The sequence below is a fragment of the Coturnix japonica genome, chromosome 7, assembly GCF_001577835.2.
Source record: "Coturnix japonica isolate 7356 chromosome 7, Coturnix japonica 2.1, whole genome shotgun sequence".
NCBI classification, from domain to species: domain Eukaryota; kingdom Metazoa; phylum Chordata; class Aves; order Galliformes; family Phasianidae; genus Coturnix; species Coturnix japonica.
The window spans coordinates 20,293,764-20,314,912 of NC_029522.1; the positions used below are offsets into that span (position 1 = coordinate 20,293,764).

The window sequence follows — 21,149 nt, forward strand, 5'->3', positions numbered from 1 at the left end:
CTCCTGCTCTGGCACCAGCCTTTAGAACAGAGTTTAAAATGACTTTTATTGCTTATAATTAATTTTTCTGCTTTTTCTCTTCTTTTCTTCTCTATTGGGCAATTGGCCAGTTAGAATGAGGGAGAGGGAATGAGAAACGTACGCAAAGAGGCCAAATAAGGGAGTGTGAGGCTAAAAACATTACAGTTAATGTTTGCTGGGCTTTTTAAATTTTATTTTTAAAGCTCATCCTTCTCCTTTTTTCTTTCTTTTGTTTTTAAATATTGCATTTACTGTTGATCAGAGAGGAATTAATTGGCCTGGCAAAGACCAGCGTCTTCTGGTGCTACCAACCAAACCTTGGTTCCTATTACCTCTACCCACTGCTCAAGCATCTACCCTAACCTGTGCTCATAACACTATTAGAACTGGGTCAAAGACAAGACTTGTGCTTCAGTGCAACACAGGTCAGATGCTAGAAAATGCCTTGATCTGGATTGCTTCTGGTTAGAAAATGAGACTTGTGCTAAGTAGTGAGGCAGCTTTATGGTCGTTTCTAAGATTTATGGCTAGAAGGATGTTTTACCCTAAAAGGTCACCAGTATTTTTCAGGTTATTCAAACTCTTGTCTTTGGGAGAAGAGGGGAACGATGACAAGCTCGTTATTTACTTAGTTTTCATTTGAATTCAGTTTTAAATCCTCCACTCTGAATTCAAACAGCTGAGAGAATAGCAAAACACAGCTCGAAGAGCTGTCCCTCATTGCCAGGGGAGCCTTTTGTCTGGTGAGAAGAAGAAAACATAGACAATTAGTCATTTTTATGCTTTCAAAGCATTGGTTGGATGTTGCCAAACTGTTGTTTTTTTGGGGGGGGATGGATCTTGTCTCTTCCAGTTTTCTGGTTTATGATGTTTCTAGGGCAACTGATACCCTGATAGGGAGTTGAAACTCAGCGCCTTCTCAGCATCCCTATCGACTCCTTCCCCTTGAGCTCTCATGGATCTCTGCTTGATTTCTAGAATCACAACAGTGAAGCGTTACTATTATATCTGAGCGCAGGTAAATTATTTCTTCTCTTATATACTGCAAGGCTGACAATTGGGGAGGCTTCAGCTGTCTCCTCTGTCAAGTTACTTCACAGGCCAGGGGCCTCAGCCAAGAATATTTCTTGTAACTTTCTTGAACTTTGCTGGAGAAACATTAGCTTCACTGTTCTGGAAAAACGTAGCTGGCTCAGCCTGGGAGCTGGGCTTCTCATCTGCAGGACAGAGAGGTGAAGAGAAAAGCAGCGGAAGGAAAGAGATGGGGCTGCAGGGGGGGGAGTAACTGCAGACTGCCCATGAAATTGCGGCTGTCAAAGGCTCTGAATTTCAGAAAGCCGATACGGAACAATTTGTATTGGTAGGACCTGGTCTTAGAAGGAGAGGGCTGGTTTCCTGTCTGAGGGCAATGAGAACCTTTGCTCTCCCAGCCCACAGCCTGGGGGGAGTTCAGTGGGGAGCTGTGATTGCAGGAGCTCATTGCAGTGTATTTGTTCTGGGGGTCAGGAGCACCATTCACTGTGCTACCTGCAGTAAATAAATAATCGGATTAGTTTGAAATGCCAGATTCTGAGGGATAACATGTAGACGTGCTATGATAATTAAATATGTTCAATGCCAAAACCAGTTCACTATTCTTAAAAGCATTTCCTTGTGAAACACGACCATTTTATCACCCCCTTGTAAGATGTGTGGATGGTGGCAGAGAGCTGCCAGGAGCTGGGCACCGTTGCAATAAGTGGCACAGAGCTGCACTGATGTAATTCACAGAGACCTTCCCCTGTACATCAATTTTGTGTCCCAGTGGTGTCTGAAAGCTCTTTGACAGCACTTTTAGTACGGGCCTTGTGCATTTGAAAGGCATCTCGCGTGTTGGTGGCAGCTCTTTGGGAAGCAGTGTTCTCCATTGCCCATTGTTATGGCTCTTCCTGCGCTGCGAGCTGTGCAGAGGCCGAGCAGCATTGATCATTCAGATCTGCTCCTGGATTCCAGGCCAAAATGCAACAAAAGGGTTTGCTGGCTCCTCAGCCAGCCAAGGGCAAATGGGCACCGTGCTTTTCACCAGACCTCTCTGTGAGGTGGTAAAGGAGCAAAGGAATGCCAAGTGCAGAGAAGTGATAAAGTTACTTTTAATGCTGGTGCTTACAGCTGGAGTCTGTTGGCTAACAGCAGCTGCCCTGGCCACTACTGCTCCCTGCTTCCTCGACAAGTGGCCAGTGTAAGAATGGCGTGAATAGGGTTTTTTATTTATTAGCTGTGTTAATGTGGCATACAGGAGCTGCGTTACGCTAGGCACAGTACAAACACATTTATTTAGACTTGTGTGAAAATTACTAATGAGAAAAGATGGCTGGCCAAAGCTCGAGGCGTTCTGACACCTCTGAATAAAACAATGACATCCCAACAGTGTTTAAAGTGATGATTCCAGCAGAAACCCGGCCAGCTGCTTCCAGAAACTCCTACAGCATACCATTAGCCTTCTCTAAATAGTCTATAAAACAGAAGACTTGACAAATGCTAGTAGATGGTCTTTACCATGAAGTGTTTACAGTCCAAAGCCTCCACGCTTCAGATAAGTGTCTGCTTATGTGATGGTGTCCAGTGAGAAGGTGATGTTACTTTTCATCTTTAAAACTGTGCTTATCCCTGGATGGTCAGGATGGAAATCAAAGGAAGAAAGGAGAAATCCTATTTGCTTGAAAAGAATGAAATGCTGAAGACTTAAAGAGAAAGGACTTGCCTGAGGCCATGTAAAAAGTCAGTGGCAGAGTCCAGAATGGAAGCCAGATGTTTTGAGTCTGGGACAATAGGCTTTAACAGGGAGATGTTTTCCTTCAAAGTCTGTTTTCACCTCCCTTTTGATTTATCTTTTGGTTCTCTTTTTATTTTCATTTTTTTAAGGGATATCTAAAGAATGCCACGGGGAGTTTCAAACGAAGATGATACATAGCAGAATCCAGGCTTTGGGACATTTGCTTGTGTTCTGATTTACTATGAGCAAGAAGGGCTCTCTGATTCTAATTCTTAGTCAGGAGCCTCAAAGATTGTGAGAGCCTATAAATATTTGCTTTATTTGCAGCAAAGAGTACAGGAAGTTCTGAGTTAGCCTAATTTTGGCTTCAATATAGGCTATTTATGTACTACCTCCTGGGACCACCTCTGATTACTGAAAGAGTGACCTTATTGGAAACCAACAAGTAGGTCTGCAGTTAATTATAAAGGATTCAGAGCTCACTGCTGAGCCCTAACAAAGGTATTTTTGTAGATGATGTTACGTGTTTTTATTTAACGGCTCAAATTAGGAGAGCTAAAACAGATGGCGTGCTTGTTACTGCTCTCTGAGAACACCTATAGAAAGGCACTGATAATAACCAAGAGGCCAAGATGAATAGGTCAGGAGTAGTGGCAAAGATCAGGCAGTATGGGCTCACTAATTAACATCTGAAAGCAATAACAACTGGTCAGTGGGGTCATGAACAGGTGATGCTGTGTGGAGGGGGAGAAAGGGGATTTTGTTTGTCTTCTGCATTAGGAAGAGAAGTGGTTTAAACATCTTACCCTCTTTGTTTTTTAACTTTATGGTAATAGCAGCGATCTGATCTAAATGTGGCCTTTGGAGAAAATCTGCCCTAGGACTTTTCCAGAATAATTTCCTGGAGGAAAGAAGAATCTCTCAGTAAAGTTCTGAGCAATGTCTGAAGAGAGAAATGCAGAAAGCTGACGTACGGGACAACAAGTTTCTACACGGGAAGATGCTCCTCTGGGGCATTATAGAAAATGATTATACCAGATTTCATTCATCAAGGCAAAGTAAGCTAAATCAGATACAAGGCGAAACCCTTAGGAGGGAGGAGGAACATATTCAATTTAGTGAGGCAACTGCGATAGTAATTAAAGCCCAGATGGAAACCTTTGAATGTGTCTGGCGTCTGCAGAACCGCTGCGTTTTTTCTGTTAACTTGACATTATAAAAGGAGCACCCGAAGAATAAAGAGATGGTGTTTGAAATTTCATCAGTCAAACGCCGTCCCGAATTTGATTTATTGTAAACAATCTTCAAGAATTGGTTTGGATGTATATGATAGAGGCAAGGGCTTTTCTCAAGTGGTAATTCACAAAGAGAGAAACTGTACATTATTTGTAGATTTGTCTTTGCTGAAATGCAGTCGGGATTAATCGCACCATTTGCCAGCTCTGACTCTGAACCTCTCGTACTTCGGACATATGGATGGAATTTAATTCTGCTGTTATAAACTCTGAGGCAGAGTGCTATGCTGTTTACTTTATGAGAAGATATACTGCAGGATTTCAGTCAAAGAAGAAACAACCCCCAGCACAGACATTAAAACAATTAACGTAAAAAGCAAGATTCAATAAAAGAAACGTCTTCCTACTTCTTTTCCTCTCGTTCACAAGCCGAGAGCAAATTGTGATCTTGCAAGGATACAGTCTTTAAAGGTTAGAAAAACGTAAGTGCTTATTTGGCATCACTGCTGAATGAGGGGGCTAGACCTGCCCCTGCTGTGCTCATGGGGACCCTGCAGTGTCTTCTGCCCGGGTTTAGGTCAGCACCAGTCTCTGCTCCGGGCACACAGCTCAGCCCCACATCCTCCTCCAGTGCATGAGAAGCACTTCTTGCTTCTCATACCTATGTGCTGCATCATTCCTCTTCAGGTGTGAACTTTTTTCCATGTCATCTATAAACACAAATCTATTTGTTTTTTTTCAAAAGTCTGTTGCTCCCCAGCAGACATGTTTACGGGCAGTTTTGTGATGTGAGAGTTGCAGGCAAAACTATTGTTAAGCATGTGTAATTAGTGGCAATATTAATGGTATTTAACGATACTAACTCCAGGCAGTGGTGTTTTCATTACCTCTGTGCTGATAGTGGCTCACATCCTTCTACTAAATCCAGTTGCCAAAATCCTTATGGTGTTTTCCACTTAAAAAAAGGATGCCTGTGTGAGCACATCGCCTTCACATATACAGCCAGTTTTCATTAGAAGGTTTTTTATGCGCTTGAGTGCTTCTTTTGCAATCTGCTTTCTAAAATAGCAACCTAACCTTCAGTTCTTAAAAATACAAAGCTTTCTTTTAATTGAGATTTTTTTTTGAAGAGCTCTGTGTTCACCCCACTGATCCCAAGCTAAAGACCCATGGACAGGAACCCAGAACCTGTCTCTCAAAACTCATTGAGTTGAGCCAGATTAAATTAAGCTTAAGATTAATTATTTTAATCTTCATTTTACCTCCGCTTATAATATTTGAGGGTGCAACAAGGGTGTGTGTGTATGGAAGGTGATTTTTATGTGGGACAGATTGGGTCATGGTGGCATTGCGCACCCGATGGCTTTTCCATAAGCTTCTCACTTCCCCTAGAACTTTTCTTAAAGCCAAACAAATTGCAATTAAAGAAAAATCCTTTTTTATTCCCTAAAACCAATATCCTGTTAAGTTTATAAGACCACTGGCTATATTTATGGCCCTTACACCCCCTAAGGGGGACCGTACTGCTTTTGTCTGCAGCTTCACTGCCGCCACGGGGGCAAGGTCTGAGCCATGCATCAGTGTACGTTGGAGGGGACCTGAGAGATTTATAATGGGAAAATGCTGACAGTTTGGTAATTTATTGCCATGCTAATGGGCAGCACTGTAGTTCCTGACAGCTCCAAGTCTTTGTTCTCTGGAATAGTTGGTTTCTAATCCACTCGCTTTGCTGGATTCCCTCCTTTCCCTGATGAATGGGTCTAGGTTGGTGAATCTATACTGCTGGATTTTCCCTTGCTTTTTTTATAGCTTTTCACATAGGCTTCCTGTTCTTGAAATTTGCCAGGTATTTCAGGAACTTTGCAGTTCAAACAAGTTGCAATTTGCCCCTGTTATTCTTGTGCTCCTGGTCCTGTTGATGTGCACATGGGTGTTCTGATGGCACTGGCATCTCTGGCACATCATTTTGTCCAGGATTGTGTGTGGACACTCAGCATTGCCTATGCCTAACTTATTAGTGGAGAATGCTGTGAATCTGCATAAGAGCCTTACACAAAAAGTGTTTTATCTTCCCGAGTTACTGAGTCAGTTTAGGGTATTCTATTGACAAATGCTTTCAGAGAAATTGTGCATGGTAAATTAATGAAGGCCAGCGGAGGTATTATGGTGGGTGAATGCACATGCCATTAGAGTCAATGGCTGGCTGAAAAAAGTTAACGGTCATTAAGAGACCGTTAAAAAGGCTGGTGGACACAGTTTTATTCTGTTGTGGGGTTTGAGCTGGGCAGAGCTCGCTGTGTGCCACCGGGCCCCAGGACAGCTTGGGTTTGTGTTCCCTATCCCGGTGCTGCTGCTTCTGCTCCAGCTGATGGACCAGAGCCTGCGAGAGCCACCAGTGAGCAGGTAACGCTCCGCACCCCTTGTCCGCACATGGGGAGTGCCTGGGGATGTGGAATGGCATAGAGCCTCTGCACAAATCCATTAGGTGTGAAATGGAGCGCTAGGCTCCAACTGAAGATTGTCCAACTCTGTGCCATTACTAACAATTCATCTGAGAATTTGACATATAAAAAATGCAGGAGATGTGGAATTGTCTGTGGAAGGGTCCACAAGAAAAAAGGTGGATGTAGCACTGAGTGATGTGGTTTAGTGGGCGTAGGTGATGAGTTGATGGATGGACTTAGATGATCTTAGTGGTCTTTTCCAATCTTAAAGATTCTGTGATTCTGTTTCCTGGGCACCTGCATAACCTGGGCTGTGTCCTTCTCTGCGAGCACTGTCAATTCTTTTTATCGTACATTATACTTTGAATGCGGTGATTCTGACTGAAATAAAATGCGTGGAGAAAATTAATGATTTGATATCTTCCTGCTGCTGCCAAAAGAAATATAAAAGAGTCTTTGATCTGGGGGTTTTAGTAAAGTGAGTCGGACCAGATACTGATACTTACTTACTGACCTAAGTAAGTGATAAAGCGACTGTGTCGAAGTTTAATTAGTCTTGATCAAGATACGTTTTTAAGATTTAGAACCAGTGGCCTTTTGAAGAAGAAAGGCTTCGGGTTGTCATTTATGCTGCAACGTGTCCTTTTATCATACTTTGTATGTCTCCGGCAGGAACGGGTTTTATTTTAGAGGAAAAGAGAAATGGCTCATTTGATGGAGATTAGCACGGACAAGCTTACTAATGTTTGAAGACAACTTCTCCATCTTACCTTTTTCTCTATTTCATATCCCGCAGAGATTACCTCAGCCTGCTGTTGTTAGTCACTGTTATTTATATAAAGATATGTAATGCGTTTGTGCTTGAGGGGTCGTCTGTAGCGGGGTATGCAATTTCAGAGTGTGGAGACTGGCAGAAATTACGGTGAAGAATTGCTTCCCAGTGACAGCTTCATCCTGCTTGTAATATGTCATTGCGTGTGACTTTCAATTAATCACGCAATAACAAAACATTGCGTCTGGCGACAATGGTGCGCCCATTAATATTGAGAAGTAAGTCTTGGCTTTATGAACACAAATGCTGTCGCGGTCCCCTGCCCGCTCCTGCACTTTAATCAGCAAGTCTCAGTGCATTTCTTCTTCCCCTCTCCCCACCACCCTTCTATTAAGCTGCAATCCATAACGTCTCACGTCGCTGTAATGGTCTGATGGTGTATGGTGTTAAATGATGGCAGGAATTTGACTTTGTCTCACTCTGCCTTGACCTTGGTGTCTTCGGTGAGTCCCCCTCCCTCTGTTTTCAAAGAGGGAGTGGGGGGGCTGGGAGAGAAAACAGAAGAGTGACAGAGTGGATTCTGGAGATATTTCACAGGAGGTTTAATGTTGCTCTTGGAGGAAATGAGGGAGATAAAAGGTAAGAGAGAGACCATTACTGGAAGACAGAAAGTACAGATCTGCAGATTTCCAGGAGGAGAGGCAGAACTGGCTGCATAGGCTGAAGGCTGCCATGTGCTGGACCTCATCGGTAGGCACAGTGGAAACCTCGCTGTAATTCTTCCTCTTGCTCAGTCTCCCATTTATAATTCAGTTGCTTAGTAATGTATCATCTTAAGTAAAATTCCCAAATCTCACTGTGTTTTACAGCTGTATCTATATCCGGAACGGAAACATAAAGAAGCTCTTGTGCTTTGTTCTTGGGACACAAAGATAGAAGGTCGCCCTTGTGTTCCAGCCACCCGTATGAGTCCCCGTCATTGTACCCAACTAACTTCAGGGGTACAGTCTCACTCCATGGAAAGCCATGGACTTTTTCCTGTAATTCTTTTTGGGTTAGCGTTGAGGTTTTACACCTTACACAACACAAATAAGAGGCATGTTAATAATTAGCATCAGTACTTTTCTTTTTCCCCTAAGAGGGTGATGAGTTTAATTTTTAAGAAGTATTTGGCTGGACAGTGTTGGCAGAGTCTCCTGAGCAGTATGAAAACTGGTTTAGAGCAGAACATCAGTGCATTATGTGAAGCAGTCTCTTCCCATGTATTAATGCTGTCTGTGAATGTGAGACATATTTGACCAGTTGTCTTGAAAAGTGCAGGCTGAAAGAGGCACTTGTGTTCACTGTGGTTTCTGACAGTGTTGTGTTGGGTGCATTGGAGTATTTCTCTGTGTAAACATAAAGTAAAAAATCTTTGAGATTCTGAGGAATAACAGTGAGGTCAGCAGTCAGTCCTTGGTTTGCTGAATCTCCCCATTGTCCCTTCATCATCACACAGACAATAAAAGCAGAGTTAAGTGAGGGTTTATCTCAGACATGGTTAATCTGGGATAAGAGATATGTTACACCTTCACCATCCAAGGTTCTCATTCCCTCTGCGATGCAATCTCTGTCAGTTGGTGAGCTTATTGGTTTGGGTTCTTTAGTTAATACTACCCCACCTATCCTGATTAGCAGTGGATCTGACAAGATGCTGAACTTGCTTGACTCTATGAAATAACAGCAGTTCCTCTAGTGTAGGTTTGAGGGGCATTTGGGATCACAAAAGGTGATGCTTTTGGTGGTTAGACTGGGTCTGATCCCTGGCAGATGCAAACCAGCACAGCTTTGTAAAGCCACTTACTGCCAGGCTATCCATTTACTTCAAGCCTTTACACCCAGGGAAGGAGGCTGGTGGATGTGCAAGTATCCTAAAGCATGCAGGAGAGACTCCAAGAAGGAGGATATGTAATCAATTTCTCATTCCCAAATTATTTTTCCAGAATCCCCATAGTATGGTGTTTGAGTAACAGAATAATTTCCTAGCTATTAAGTGCCTGAAAAATCAGCAGTAATTAACTTAGTGCAAATTCTTCCCTTCCTCTCCCTCCTCTTTGCTCAAAAACAAACAAACAAACCCCCTTCCTCAGCAGAGGAGATGCAGATGGAAGCAGTGCCTTCCGCCTTGGTGAAGTCGTGTACAGACTACATTTATGTTTTTGTTCCCCTTTCAGTGCTGTGAATAACATAATTGCTTTGTTATCCCTCAGGGGATTTGTAATATTAACATTGGTTAATGACATTAATTCAAGTTTTTACCATTAATAAAATGGCATTGCTTAAAATTAAGCATTACATTTCAATTAGTAGTCCATCGAAGACTTTAATAGTCTGGAGCATTAAAGTGATTTTTTTTTTTAATTTCTTATTAATTTTTTATTGTATCATGCTAATTTCCAAAGAGTGATTGAAAGCCAAGCTGATCCAACCAACGACCCTATCTGCCATGTTTCTTAAGGGAACTTCTTTCTTTTATGGCATTATGCAAAAAGGTCACATTTCCACAAAGCAGGAATCTGTTTCCGTCACCTCCTGAATTCATTACCATCCTTTTTACTTTTTAACATGAGGCACATGATATACAGGCACCCCAGGTGGACATGTTTAAATTAATCTAGTAATAATTGATTCAGAAGAGATTTGGAGGACAGAATTTGCATAAAAGCCATAATGAGAGCAAATCCTCCAAGGCCAGACTGAACAGCTAAGTCCCTGAATAACTTACATCTTCTAAACTAATTTGGTTATATATGCAATGCGAAGGTGTGGGGGCTGTAGCTCCATGTGATTGGAATTCATTACAAATAATTCATCTCTGGAAAGCCTGGCTTCAGAGTGCATTAAAACAATATCAGCCCCCAAATGTGTGCTCAGACCCTGCCTCCTGGAAAATGACAGTGAAATTTCTGCCTTGCATGGCTTTCATAAAGTATTTCCAAGGATCAGGGCACTGTCCTGAGGCCAAGGCATGCCACCAGCAGGCCGCTTCAGGGCCAAGGTTTTGGCTGGACGTATGGATTTGCCAAAAACCTGAGCATGGGGATTGTCTCATATATTTGTGCCTTCCTTTCCAACACGGAGCTGCTTTTCTGGGTCACAGACCATAGGATTTGTATGAAATCCTGCATCACCTTGGTGTCTGGCAGTTTAGGGGGAGTATCCTACAGGTTTGGGACCATGCTGTCGGCTATTCAGGCATTGTAAATCTGTGGGCAGTGAAAATTAGGGCTCCATTTCATTAGAAAAAGGCAGCCAAAAGGGTCACTGCCATGTTTCATGTTCTCTTGCCTAAATATCATTTTGAGAAAAGGTCTAAAAGGATCTCACCATGACTCCACATAGTAATTCCTGTGCTAGAGAGCTCAGGTTAGCAGGTAACTGGTGCCACAGTCCTGGTACCACAGAATTTGAATGGAGGTTTGGTTTTGGGACATATATTGACCACTTGATTGCCTTCTGACCAAGGTTTCCATATAATAACCAGTGCCATGCAGTGCCAAGAAGATGCTGCAGCAAAATGTATTGTTCTCTCCAAGCAGGCTGAAACTTGGACCCAGCACTATAGCAGTGCTTTATGCTTCTCCTCCTGGAGTTAGAATTAAGCTGTATGCCTGTGTTACGTGGCAAGGCATTGGCCTTAGAGCTGACACTGGGGTCTTGAAACTGTAAAAACAAAGCTTTAGGGGAAATGTCTTGTGCCTGACTGTCTGCAAGGACATTGGTTGGTTGGTGTGATGATTACATGGCTGGCATTTTGTTTCCTGGAGGCTTAAATTCTGAGATCACTTCAGGTCAAAGGAGAAATCAGATTTTTCTTCTAAAATTTCATCATCTTAGTGTTTTCCCAGCAAGATTGGCAGCTCCAGGCTGTGCAGAATCAGAGGGTGTTGGAGCGACACTGGCTGCTCGTGGTGGTAGGGTGGTAGCATGGTGGTGGGAGCTGTGGCTGTACTACTTTGCAAATGTTCAAGTGCAAGAGGTAACTTGGAGAAAAGCTGTCCTGTTTCTACAGCTTAAGGCATGAGCCTGTGTGCTCAAGTACCAAATCTCAAGCCAGACAGAGCCCTTGCAGCCAGTGGGCTATTTGCAGTAAGTGTGGTGCTGGATGTACTGCACTTACATCACTGATCTGCATGTCAGCAGCATGTCTGGCACCTTGGATTTACAGCAGCTGTGCAGAGGACTTTGCATCACACACTGAGCAAGCACAGAGGTCTCAGAACCACCAAAATACCTCTGCTTGGGCAGTGCCCAGTGTAGGGAAGGTCTTCCAGCCTCTCTGTTGGAGTCTTCTGGGTAACATGGAATTGTACCACCAGGGAAATAAATGTGTGCAAGTGTTTGTTGCCAAATCTGACCTTTGGATAAACAGAAGACTTCAGACTCCCAGGCACCTCTTCACAAGTGCTAAATTTGTTTCCCAAACAAACCCTCACAAAACCCCTTGTGTCTTTTTATTATGTGTAGCTCGTCAAAGAAAGATGTGGAGTCCTTTGGGGAGGGCCTCTGGAAGCAGCTGGGGACAGACTCAGTGTGTGGTCAGGTTCATGCCACTCACAGGGCCAAGTGTCAGCAGAGTAGGTATTTATTAATGCCCACCAGCTCTGGCCACATCCCAGCAGCACAGTGTATTTTGCTCTGTTGCACAGGCTTTTATTGTTGATTCAGCTCTATCTAATGGGGGCTTTCTCTATGAGGTTCCTGCTCTTGAGGGCCTCCTGCAAAAGTGAAGATCTGTTTGTGCTGCAAGAGCCTGCAGCTGGTGACTGTGCTGTAAACATAGCAGAATATTAAGTTAAACTGATTTCTCCTCTGCAAAGAGTAAACAGAATAATTTAGATAGATCTGGGTAACAGAAAGGTTACAAAGAAGTGACCTGTGTTGTGAAATCTTGATTGTTTTGTTCCTGACATAAAAACCTCTGTGATGCTGGGCTGGGTATGGAAAGATCCCAATGGTGAGCACAGAGCTTCAGCTTCTGCTTTGCCTCAGGAGAGTCTGTACACCCTGCTGCTGGGCTGTGGGCTGGTGTAAAAGATAGCCCTGGGGTTATACAGGGAAGTGTGGGGTGAGGATAGGAGGAGAGGGCACGGAGTGGCACAGGGATGAAGGACTGAGACTTTGCTGCCCTTTTCTAAGGCAGAGCTACCAGTGCCAGCCCATCACAGCCGCACTGCTGAGCTGTTGTGCTTTGTAATGTTTTTATTTATTTCCTCTGTTCTTCCAGTGCTTTTTTTGGAATGCTTAAGCATTCACCTCTTTCCACTGCTCTTCTTCTCTCTGGTCTCCATTCTAATAAAATCATAACTGCGCCAATGACAAAAGATCCTGAACGGAAGAATTAATGCTTTTTCAGGAGGTTCCTTTTTTAGCCTTTTTTAAAGGCATCTCTTTTCTTTAAAATGAAAGATGAAGCATTTTCTTTTATCCTTAAACTTTACTGTCACGTTTTATTAAGTCAAAATGATAGTTACAGTCAGAGGAAAGCAGGATATGGATTCCTGGTACAGCCATTTTTAAAGTGTGCTTTGTTTTAAAGCCTCAAAGATTGATTGAAGGTATTTTTCTTTTAGACATGGAGCTTTAGTCAAAGGGGGCCTGATCTGAGTTACCCTCTGTAAATCAGGATTAGCTCCTATGAAATCAATGGAGTTGCAATGATACAGTGCAGGGTGAGTTGGAATAGACTCGTGCCCCAGGAGGTACAACAGGGGATGCCTCAATGCTGTGCTGAGGCAAGAGGTGAAGTCCCTGTTGGGCTGCTGTGAAAGACACCAGGGCAGAAATGGGATATCTGTGTTGATGGAGGTGCTGGGGCTGCCATTTCAGCCCAAGTGATGGTGACTGAGAGGAGCAGCTCTTGTCCCATCCAGTGCCACTGTGCCAGAGGCATGTGAGCCTAAGGAGTCTGACTGAGGAGATGAGAGGGCAGTGGCAGGAGTTGTATTCTACAAAGTGCTTCTCTGTGGAGCCCAAATGTTCTGACCTTTGTGGCAGAGGGCCAAAAGGATTCTCCCAGTGTGGTGGGAGAGAGGGACCCCAACCTGGCTTGGGGCTGCCAGACTCGCAGTGGGGAGATGGCAGAAAGACTTGGGCACATGACCTTATTGGGCATTTTCATTATTACCTTTTTTAATGTGTCTGCATTTTGGAGGGAGGTGGTAGCTAAGGTGGTAAAGATACATCAAAGATGAACAAGTAAAGAATTGATGTGTCCTGCCTGGGATTTGAGTTTAACCAGGGATTTCATCTCTTGTCTCTCATCTGTACTGAAACTTTGACAGCTGATTTCTCAAGCCCTAAGCCATTTTGAGTAGACAGACTTTAATAAGAGCAGATCTTTTTATAGTATTTAAACTGTATCTAAAGGGCTTAGGGCTAGGACAAGTTCCAGCAGTGAAGCTGGGATGTGGCTGGGATGTGTCTGTGGAGGGCTTATCCCAAGCACCTCCCCACCATCTCTCTCAGTGAACATCTGCAGCTGGGACGAAATGGGAGGCTCGAGCCTGGCCTTCCCCAGTAGAATTTAAACATTTACACTTCTAGTTAGCTGCCAGACCCTCACAGGCAACTACCAAAGTGCTTTTGGCCTGCAGCTGCTCTCCTTGGGCACGCAGCACTTGTTCATCTGGGAATATGGGGTTTGCTGGAAATAAAATTGCAGCTGGAAATAGCAATGACTTAGTTAGGGTCTCTCTTAAAATATTGAAAAAAAAATGACCAAGGCAGGTTGGGAAGGAGCAGATTGGAGAATAGCTTGCAGTGCTATCCAGTATCTGAGCTGGTGCTCTGAGCTCTGGTTTCTTTTGCCTTTGACCAAGCTGGTATTTACCTACTGACTCATTGATCCCAGACACCACTCCAGAACTGCACATAGAACAGATTTCATTTAGTAGATTTGGTGGTTGTAATTGAGTGAAAGAGATAGCTGACATAAGGAAGGATACAGGCTTTTTATATTGTTTCTTTTTCATCTTTCTTTGGTCATATATTTCCACTTCATATCAACTTTGAAATCATGATTTTCAAGCACACTTTGGATTTCCTTGTGACAACAAGGGAAAAGGAGATGGAACTTTACCCCAAATACGGGTTATAGCTTTCTAAGGAATGCTGAAGTCTCTTGGACTGTGGTAAAATCTCCCAGGGAAAGTGGCAGAAATCCAGCTACTTGGCACATTTTACAACTAGTCCAGACAAAACATTAGCAAATGTACTCTGCTTTGGCACAGAATAATCTGTGGGATGTTATGAAGCTCTCTTATATGAAACTTATTGTTTCATGACTCTTTTGAGTGTGAAGCTTGAATTTACTCATCTGCTGCTTCTGGACCACACGGGGCCTTAAAGGAGCACTGGGGGGCTGTGGGAGAGCTCTGCTTTGTGTCCTCAAGCACTCTTATCTAATTTAAGTTTTGTTCACCTGATTTGAGGTCATTTTTTGGATGGTTAGCACATGAAAGCAGCCACGTTGGCTCAGATCAAAAGTCTGCCTAGCTTAGTACCTTATTTCTGGGATTAGCTAATCACAGCTGGACTGGGAGGAGTACAGCATGCATAAAGTGAGATTTCTGTGCCTGTCTCTTCCAGTTCCCAGCAAAGATCTCTGACATGAAGAAGTCCTTTTGCTTCTTTTGCATTTCCCACAACAACCATCTCGTATCAAAGGGAAGTTTGGCTTTGTCTCTGCTGGAACTTTCAATGAATCTGAGAGCTACACAAATGCATCTCCCTAGGGTCCACAGCTGTGTGCTGTATTTAACTTCTAAATCTATACTGAAAAAGAAATTGTCATTTAAACCAATGGCTGAAAATATAATCTGGTACTCCATCATCAGTAACTTCCATTATAGCGTGACTTGAGTAACATCTCCATCATCTGAGATGCCACAGTACCCATTTTATGTATGCCCTGCAGTATGCTTGTGCTTAACGACTGAACACTGTTCTGGCTTTGGCTTTGAATGATTTCACATCTCTGACTTCTGCCAGTCCTGTTTTTAATTTAACATTATATTTGCTGCGTTAAAAAACAAACAAACAAAAGAAGCCCTGTAGCTCTGAAGTGAAACAGTGTAGAAATTCCACTGGAGAAATGGAAGGGGATTTTATACAGCCCTACATAAAATCCATATATAGGGCTGAAAAAAGAATAATGTGAAATGCGGTGATCTCTCACTCTTGCCAGTTAGGAAACCAAATCTCTGTAATGTCCCCAGCTCCTGAATGCCAACGTTATTTTCAGTCAGTGGTACATAGCGACTGCTGAGGACATGCATAATGGATGCACTTCTGTATGGCTGTGTTTAAAATCACAGAGAAATACACTTAATAAAACAGGATCTATCTTTCAGAGCCCCCCCTTCTTCCATTGCTGCTGTAGGCAGCCTGTTGTTGCTCCCATGATGTCCAAAGACCTTCAGGAACTTCTCCCAGCTCCTTGATGTCACGGCGTGGTCCCACACGTTGGAGTTTGCCCTTGTCATTGCTTACCAGTGCCTTGTGCTATCAGACTCCAATCTGAGTGCTTCAGCTCACTGGAGGGGCTTTGGGGACTGCAAGCAAAACCAGAGAGGCACTGGGCACTGAAGGAGCTGTCTGTTGTGTTACCTTTAGGAATCATGGCACCCACTGGAACTGAAAATCTCATTATATGTGAATTTAATCAGAATCAGCTTTATCAGTAGATGAGAATCCATGATAGAAGGCTCCATTTGTTTGAAAACATGTGTTTGCATTAATTGAACAGAGTTACGTAGGAAAAAAAATAACAATGTGAACATCAGGAAGATTAAATTTGGCAATGCGGATTTTCCTAAGCTGCTTCAGCATCTTGGGGAGCGGTGGCAGGAGCTAATTAATCCTCCATCCCCTGCCTCAGGCCTGGTAACCCCAGGGAGCTTAAAGAGGTGTCTGTTGTGTTCCTGTTGTTACCAGCTGCTCATGTAGGGGAGACAGGGCTTGCCCCTCTACCTGAGAGAAGAGCTCCTCCTCTTCCTCAGCTGTGCCTTAGCTCATGTGTCTGTGGCATCCTGTGGTAACACAGGCAATTGACTCATTTCTCACCCTTCTCCCCATTAAGCTCTTATAATTTTTATGTTACACCTTAATTAGCACTTTCCCAGCAATACCTTTAAGTTGGCTTTTCTTGTTTCAAGACATCTAAAACAGCAGTGGTAAAGTGTATAAATTTCCTGTTAGAACAGTATTAATAGCCCATGTTCTGATGTTGGCTCATCCAGCGCCATCTCTTGAGTGCAACACAGCATTTAAATACTCCTCCCATGAAGTGGAAGAGTGAGGAGTCCACACTGGGGACACATTTACACCTGGAGCACTGGTGATGTCATGTTGTCAGTGCTACCTACTGCACACTAAGTACTGTACAAGGACATATGCCCCAAAGCTACACAGAGATATCTATAAAGCTGTGCACTGTGCCTCCCTTTGAAGTTAGAAGCTCAAATATAGTTGTAAATTGGGTCATTTGTTTTTTTGATGCTGTTTTGTGGGTTATTTTCATGTGTACTTACCACAAGTGGGGTTGGGATGAAAGGGGAATTCCACCCTCCCCTACCCATGCTACAAACTTTGGATAAACATTAGTCTTTCTGAAAGTGGAATTATTTGTATTTCAGGTATCCTCCCTGGGCCCACCTTGGAAGCTAGATCTGCAACTGCCCTTCAGTCATGGTTGTTTCAAGATTAAAGGCCATTTCCCTATCATTGCCAAGCCTTTTTCTTCTTGCTTTTCATCTCTCAGCATCACAGAATGTACCTGAATACTCTGAAGCTGAACATCAGCAGTGTGTCAGGAAAGAACACCCCACAATTGCTTTTGAAGGTAAGAGCTTCTATTTCTGTTTCAAGTTCCAGTAGGATGATCCATTTTGAAGTCCTTCCTGGTGTTGTTAGGGAGAAGGGTTTAGTTTGTGTTGTTTTCCTTACACCTGTTTTCCACGGGTCAGTACAAGTGCCCTGGTGAATTGCATTCATGTTGAAGCTCTGCAGGGTTTTCTCTCTGAGGTTTCATAGCAGTCACTTACTTTGAGCAGTCTGGGACTAAGAGATTCTGGGTCTAAGAATCTCTGCTTCCAGTTCTGCTGCAGTTTCCCTAAGGTCTCGTGCTACATTGGAACTGTATTTCATGTGTTTATATACCTCTCACAGCTGGCTGGGTCTGGAGACATCATAAGTGAAAAGTGATAGTTTGGGCATATCTGAATGCGGGAGAAGTAAACTGCTTTAAAATTGCAGCATGTGGCTGCCATGTTGTTTGTTGACTTTTGAGGGATGTATTTATCACTTCAGCCAGTAGTTTTCCTGTCTTTCACTCAGACACTCAGCTTGACAAGATCTTCCATATGCAAGAAGGGGCATTTGTAGAAACCCTGTTCTTGGAAACATGGAAGGTTGGGTTGGACGGGGCTCTGAGCACCTGATCAAGCTGTAGATATTCCTGTTCATTGCAGGGGGGTTGGACCAGATAGCCTTTAAGTGTCCATTCCAACTAAAGGGATTCTATGGTTCTACAGTACTAAAGATTTGTTATTTCAGTGTTCTGCTGTGCCACGCAGAAATGGTGGCCAGTCTTTTTACTGTTCATTTGAAAAACCAGGTTACCCTTGTTCTTATGCAGATGGATTATCCATGAGGATATATGTACCCCTGGGCTGTGGTGTGTCCGGTCTGTCTGCATACCCACAAGGCACTTAGCCCACCATGCTGGTGTTGCTGTTGTTTCTGCATTCAGCCCAGCCTTAAGCTCATCCTCAGCTTCTGCATCTCCTTGCTAAAAGTGGTTTCTTCCTAAATGTTGAAGTATTGATCTGGGCTCCCATTTAAGGCCCTGCCATATGTCTCTTGTTACATTCTTGCTAAAGGCAATTAACTACGTTAGGACATGTCTCTGGTTAGGTTCTTTGCTAAAGGCAATTTAGCAGAGGTTTTGTGACCTTTGAGATAGGGTTTCCAGGAAGAAAATAGTCAAAGGCTTCCTTACTGACCTTTTGGGGTTCTTCTGGAGAGCTTTACTCTTCTTTAGAGAGGAGGAAAACAACTGTCTCTTCATTTGGAAAGTGCAAGAGGTTTCTTGTCTGTTTCCCATTGTCTGTGCTTTAAAGATTTAAACGGATTAAAGTAAATTAGCAAAATCTTTAAGCTTACATGATATGGCACTGGCTCTAACCTTGCTCAAGTAGAATGAGTAAATACACCTTTATTTTAATTGCCAAGTTAGTCTGGCTGTCTGTTTAACTGGAGAGGGTGAAAGGAGAAATCCTTGCAGCTAAAAACATGTTGGAACTCAGTTGGATATTTAAATAGGTAATACAGTAATGAGGATGTTTTAGATACAGAAAGAAGAAAAAGTGTTCTCTTACTATTAGCCAGGAGCACCAAATTTTAACTTACCAAGGTTACGTTTCTGGGATCCAGCACTCAGATAAACCATTCTGCAGGGAACACGGGAGCTCTGATTCCTGATTTTGAGGAACTGGAGGGCATGTTTGGCAGTCAGCATAAGGACTTCTCTGCAGGAGTGATGGCTACACTTGAGATCTGCCGATTTGTTGGTTTTTAATCAGGCATGAATTTTGAAGTTTGCAAAGTGAGGCAGAGACTGGGAAAATGCTGCAGGCTGAATGATTTCTGTTAGCTGACCACGTAGAGGCTGTGAGGCTGGACCAGGCATTTGGGCTGTTATGCTGTCCTGGGTGTTTGTGCAGCACCAAGCGACTGCAGTGCTGCCCCAGTTTCCCTGGGGCTTATAAACGATGCTCACTGTATGGTTTCACCAGCAGTAATAACATACCCAGTTTGGAATTTTCATAATTGGATTGTTCTACTCTGTTCTTATAGAAAATCCTGTTTCAGTTTGATTTCCCTTGTTAGATCAATAACAAAATGGTCTTTTACTTCCTGGGAGCCTGTTGATGGTGTCTTATTACCTGTTTGTGAGTGGGTAGCTACATGAAGGATCTTGCATGCTTGTTTGTTTTTCAGTGAGCTGAGAAATTAGTAAAACAAGTCATATATATTCTTAGTGCGTCCTTTTATATTTATTGGTGCATGCACACAGGCATACAAGTCCTGCTTAACTAAACAGTACATCATTGCAGCTCAGCTCCACTGTAGGCCACTATGGGAAGTCTAAAACCAGAGAAAATGTTTCATGTTCCTTTCAGTTTTGATCTTTTTTTCCCCCCAGTCTTTGTGTGTATCTTGCAAGAAGAGATGCTCCCTGAATTTGCAACTGGGCTATGCCCTTGCCATACCAACAAGTTTCTCAACAGTATCATTATTATACAGCTGTCTCTTAGACAGCAAACTATGTTATTCATTAAATTGTTATTCATTAAAGACATTTGGAGCTCCTTTGTAACATGCCCCTTGGGAAAGCCAGGAACAACGTCTGCCATGGCAATGCTGTACAAGATCTGTTATTTCAAGAGGCCAGAGCCATGACTGACGTGTGCTTATATGCCTGTAATGGATGGAGAGTTTGGTTTCAGCTTGTTTACCAAGGAAGTGCTTAAAAGTCTGCAAACTCATCTGTGTTATATGAATCACTTGGATGTTCATAGCTTAACTGGAAAGTTGTAGACAGGTTTTCACTTGCAGTTTCTCTCATTATTTCTTTCTCTTTAATTTTATCTATTAGATCATGCTCAGGAGAACTGTGGTAGACTCTCCATGTCCTTCTCTATTCTGTCTGCCAGTGCTTTCTGTCCTGGGTTGTGGCAGTTTGTATAAGCTGAAACAACATCATTTGTGCTCCTCTGCTTTAATAATTGCAGCTTTTCTTTGTCCCCAGAAGATCTTATGCTGAAGAATAGGAGAGAGGTAGACTTGGTTGAGTAGCTTGTATCCCAGATCTTCTCAGGACAGCAGATCTCAGCTTTGCCAACTGTATCATCATGGCTGCTATGAGTTCTGGGCATGCAGCATCTGACCAATTTCTGGTCCTCAGTCTCTGCTAAATGCAAATTGCTCTGTCTGTGGCCCCAGGTTTTTAAAGTGAATTAGTCTGAGAGTGTTTTAATCTGGGATTTTACTTCAGCCTGACTGTAATTATTGCCTTCTATCAGATGAATGTGATTCGGGTTGCTTGAATGTTGCTTGCTATACATTTTCTCAATATTTTCTTTCTTTGAACAACATCTTATTGAAATGTGGCCAGCCTCAAACTCTGAGATCTGTGGGGAGCAGTTACGGATTTGCTTGTTGCGTTGAAAGCAAAAGCAGTTTTAAGCTTGTGGGCTGAAGGATAATAAGAAATGATTTATTTCCTTTGAAGGTTCCTGACATTTTACCAAACACCCCCACCATTTCTGATTTGGCCACTAATACGTTATTCCCTTTACTGTACACTGATGGGGAAAAAAAAGCACATTAGCATCCATCAGCTCCATAAGTCAGCTAGGAGAACCCCCGAGGAAATTCTGATTAAGATTTACACTTTTCTTGAACAAGTGAGATTTTGAAAATCCAACCCAAAACTTTAGTTAGCAGCAGTTGGGATTGTGGGAAGTCTGAGAAGTATACCGGGCCAAATGTTAAAGGGAAGGCAAAATACATTATGGGAGAACTGACTCCTAGTTTATAGCCCTGCTGCCCTTGAATCTCCACACAAGGAGTCCAAATGTAACAGGTGAAGGAGTGCTAACTCGTGACTGGTGGCATCCTGTGCATAAGATTGGGATGCTGCAGAATACTTGACCTTCTAAGCGGTTTGGTTTAGATTTTGTTTCCATTAAGGAAGCCTTGTGGCAATTTCCTTTTTAATCTTGAAAAGTGAAACTGTGGCAAATGAAGCTGATATTTTCTTCCTTGGGGTTGATTTAAAATTTGTTAGAAAATTATGACTACTAAAGCCATAAATATAC

The 21,149-nt window shown here is 42.9% G+C and overlaps 1 protein-coding gene across 6 annotated transcripts in view; it reads left to right on the top strand.

Moving 5' to 3' along the window:
- SEMA5B (semaphorin 5B) overlaps positions 1-21,149 on the top strand; it is a 244,936-nt gene that overhangs the window by 102,199 nt on the left and 121,588 nt on the right. For 5 of the 6 annotated variants that reach the window (XM_015868675.2, XM_015868674.2, XM_015868670.2 and 2 more), the window contains one exon: positions 16,902-17,107. In XM_015868675.2, the coding sequence (XP_015724161.1) occupies positions 16,954-17,107 (154 nt within the window). In that variant the 5' untranslated portion in view covers positions 16,902-16,953. Of the gene's footprint in view, positions 1-6,279; positions 6,412-16,901; positions 17,108-21,149 lie in introns of those variants that run through there. The other variant, XM_015868673.2, reaches the window with a different exon arrangement.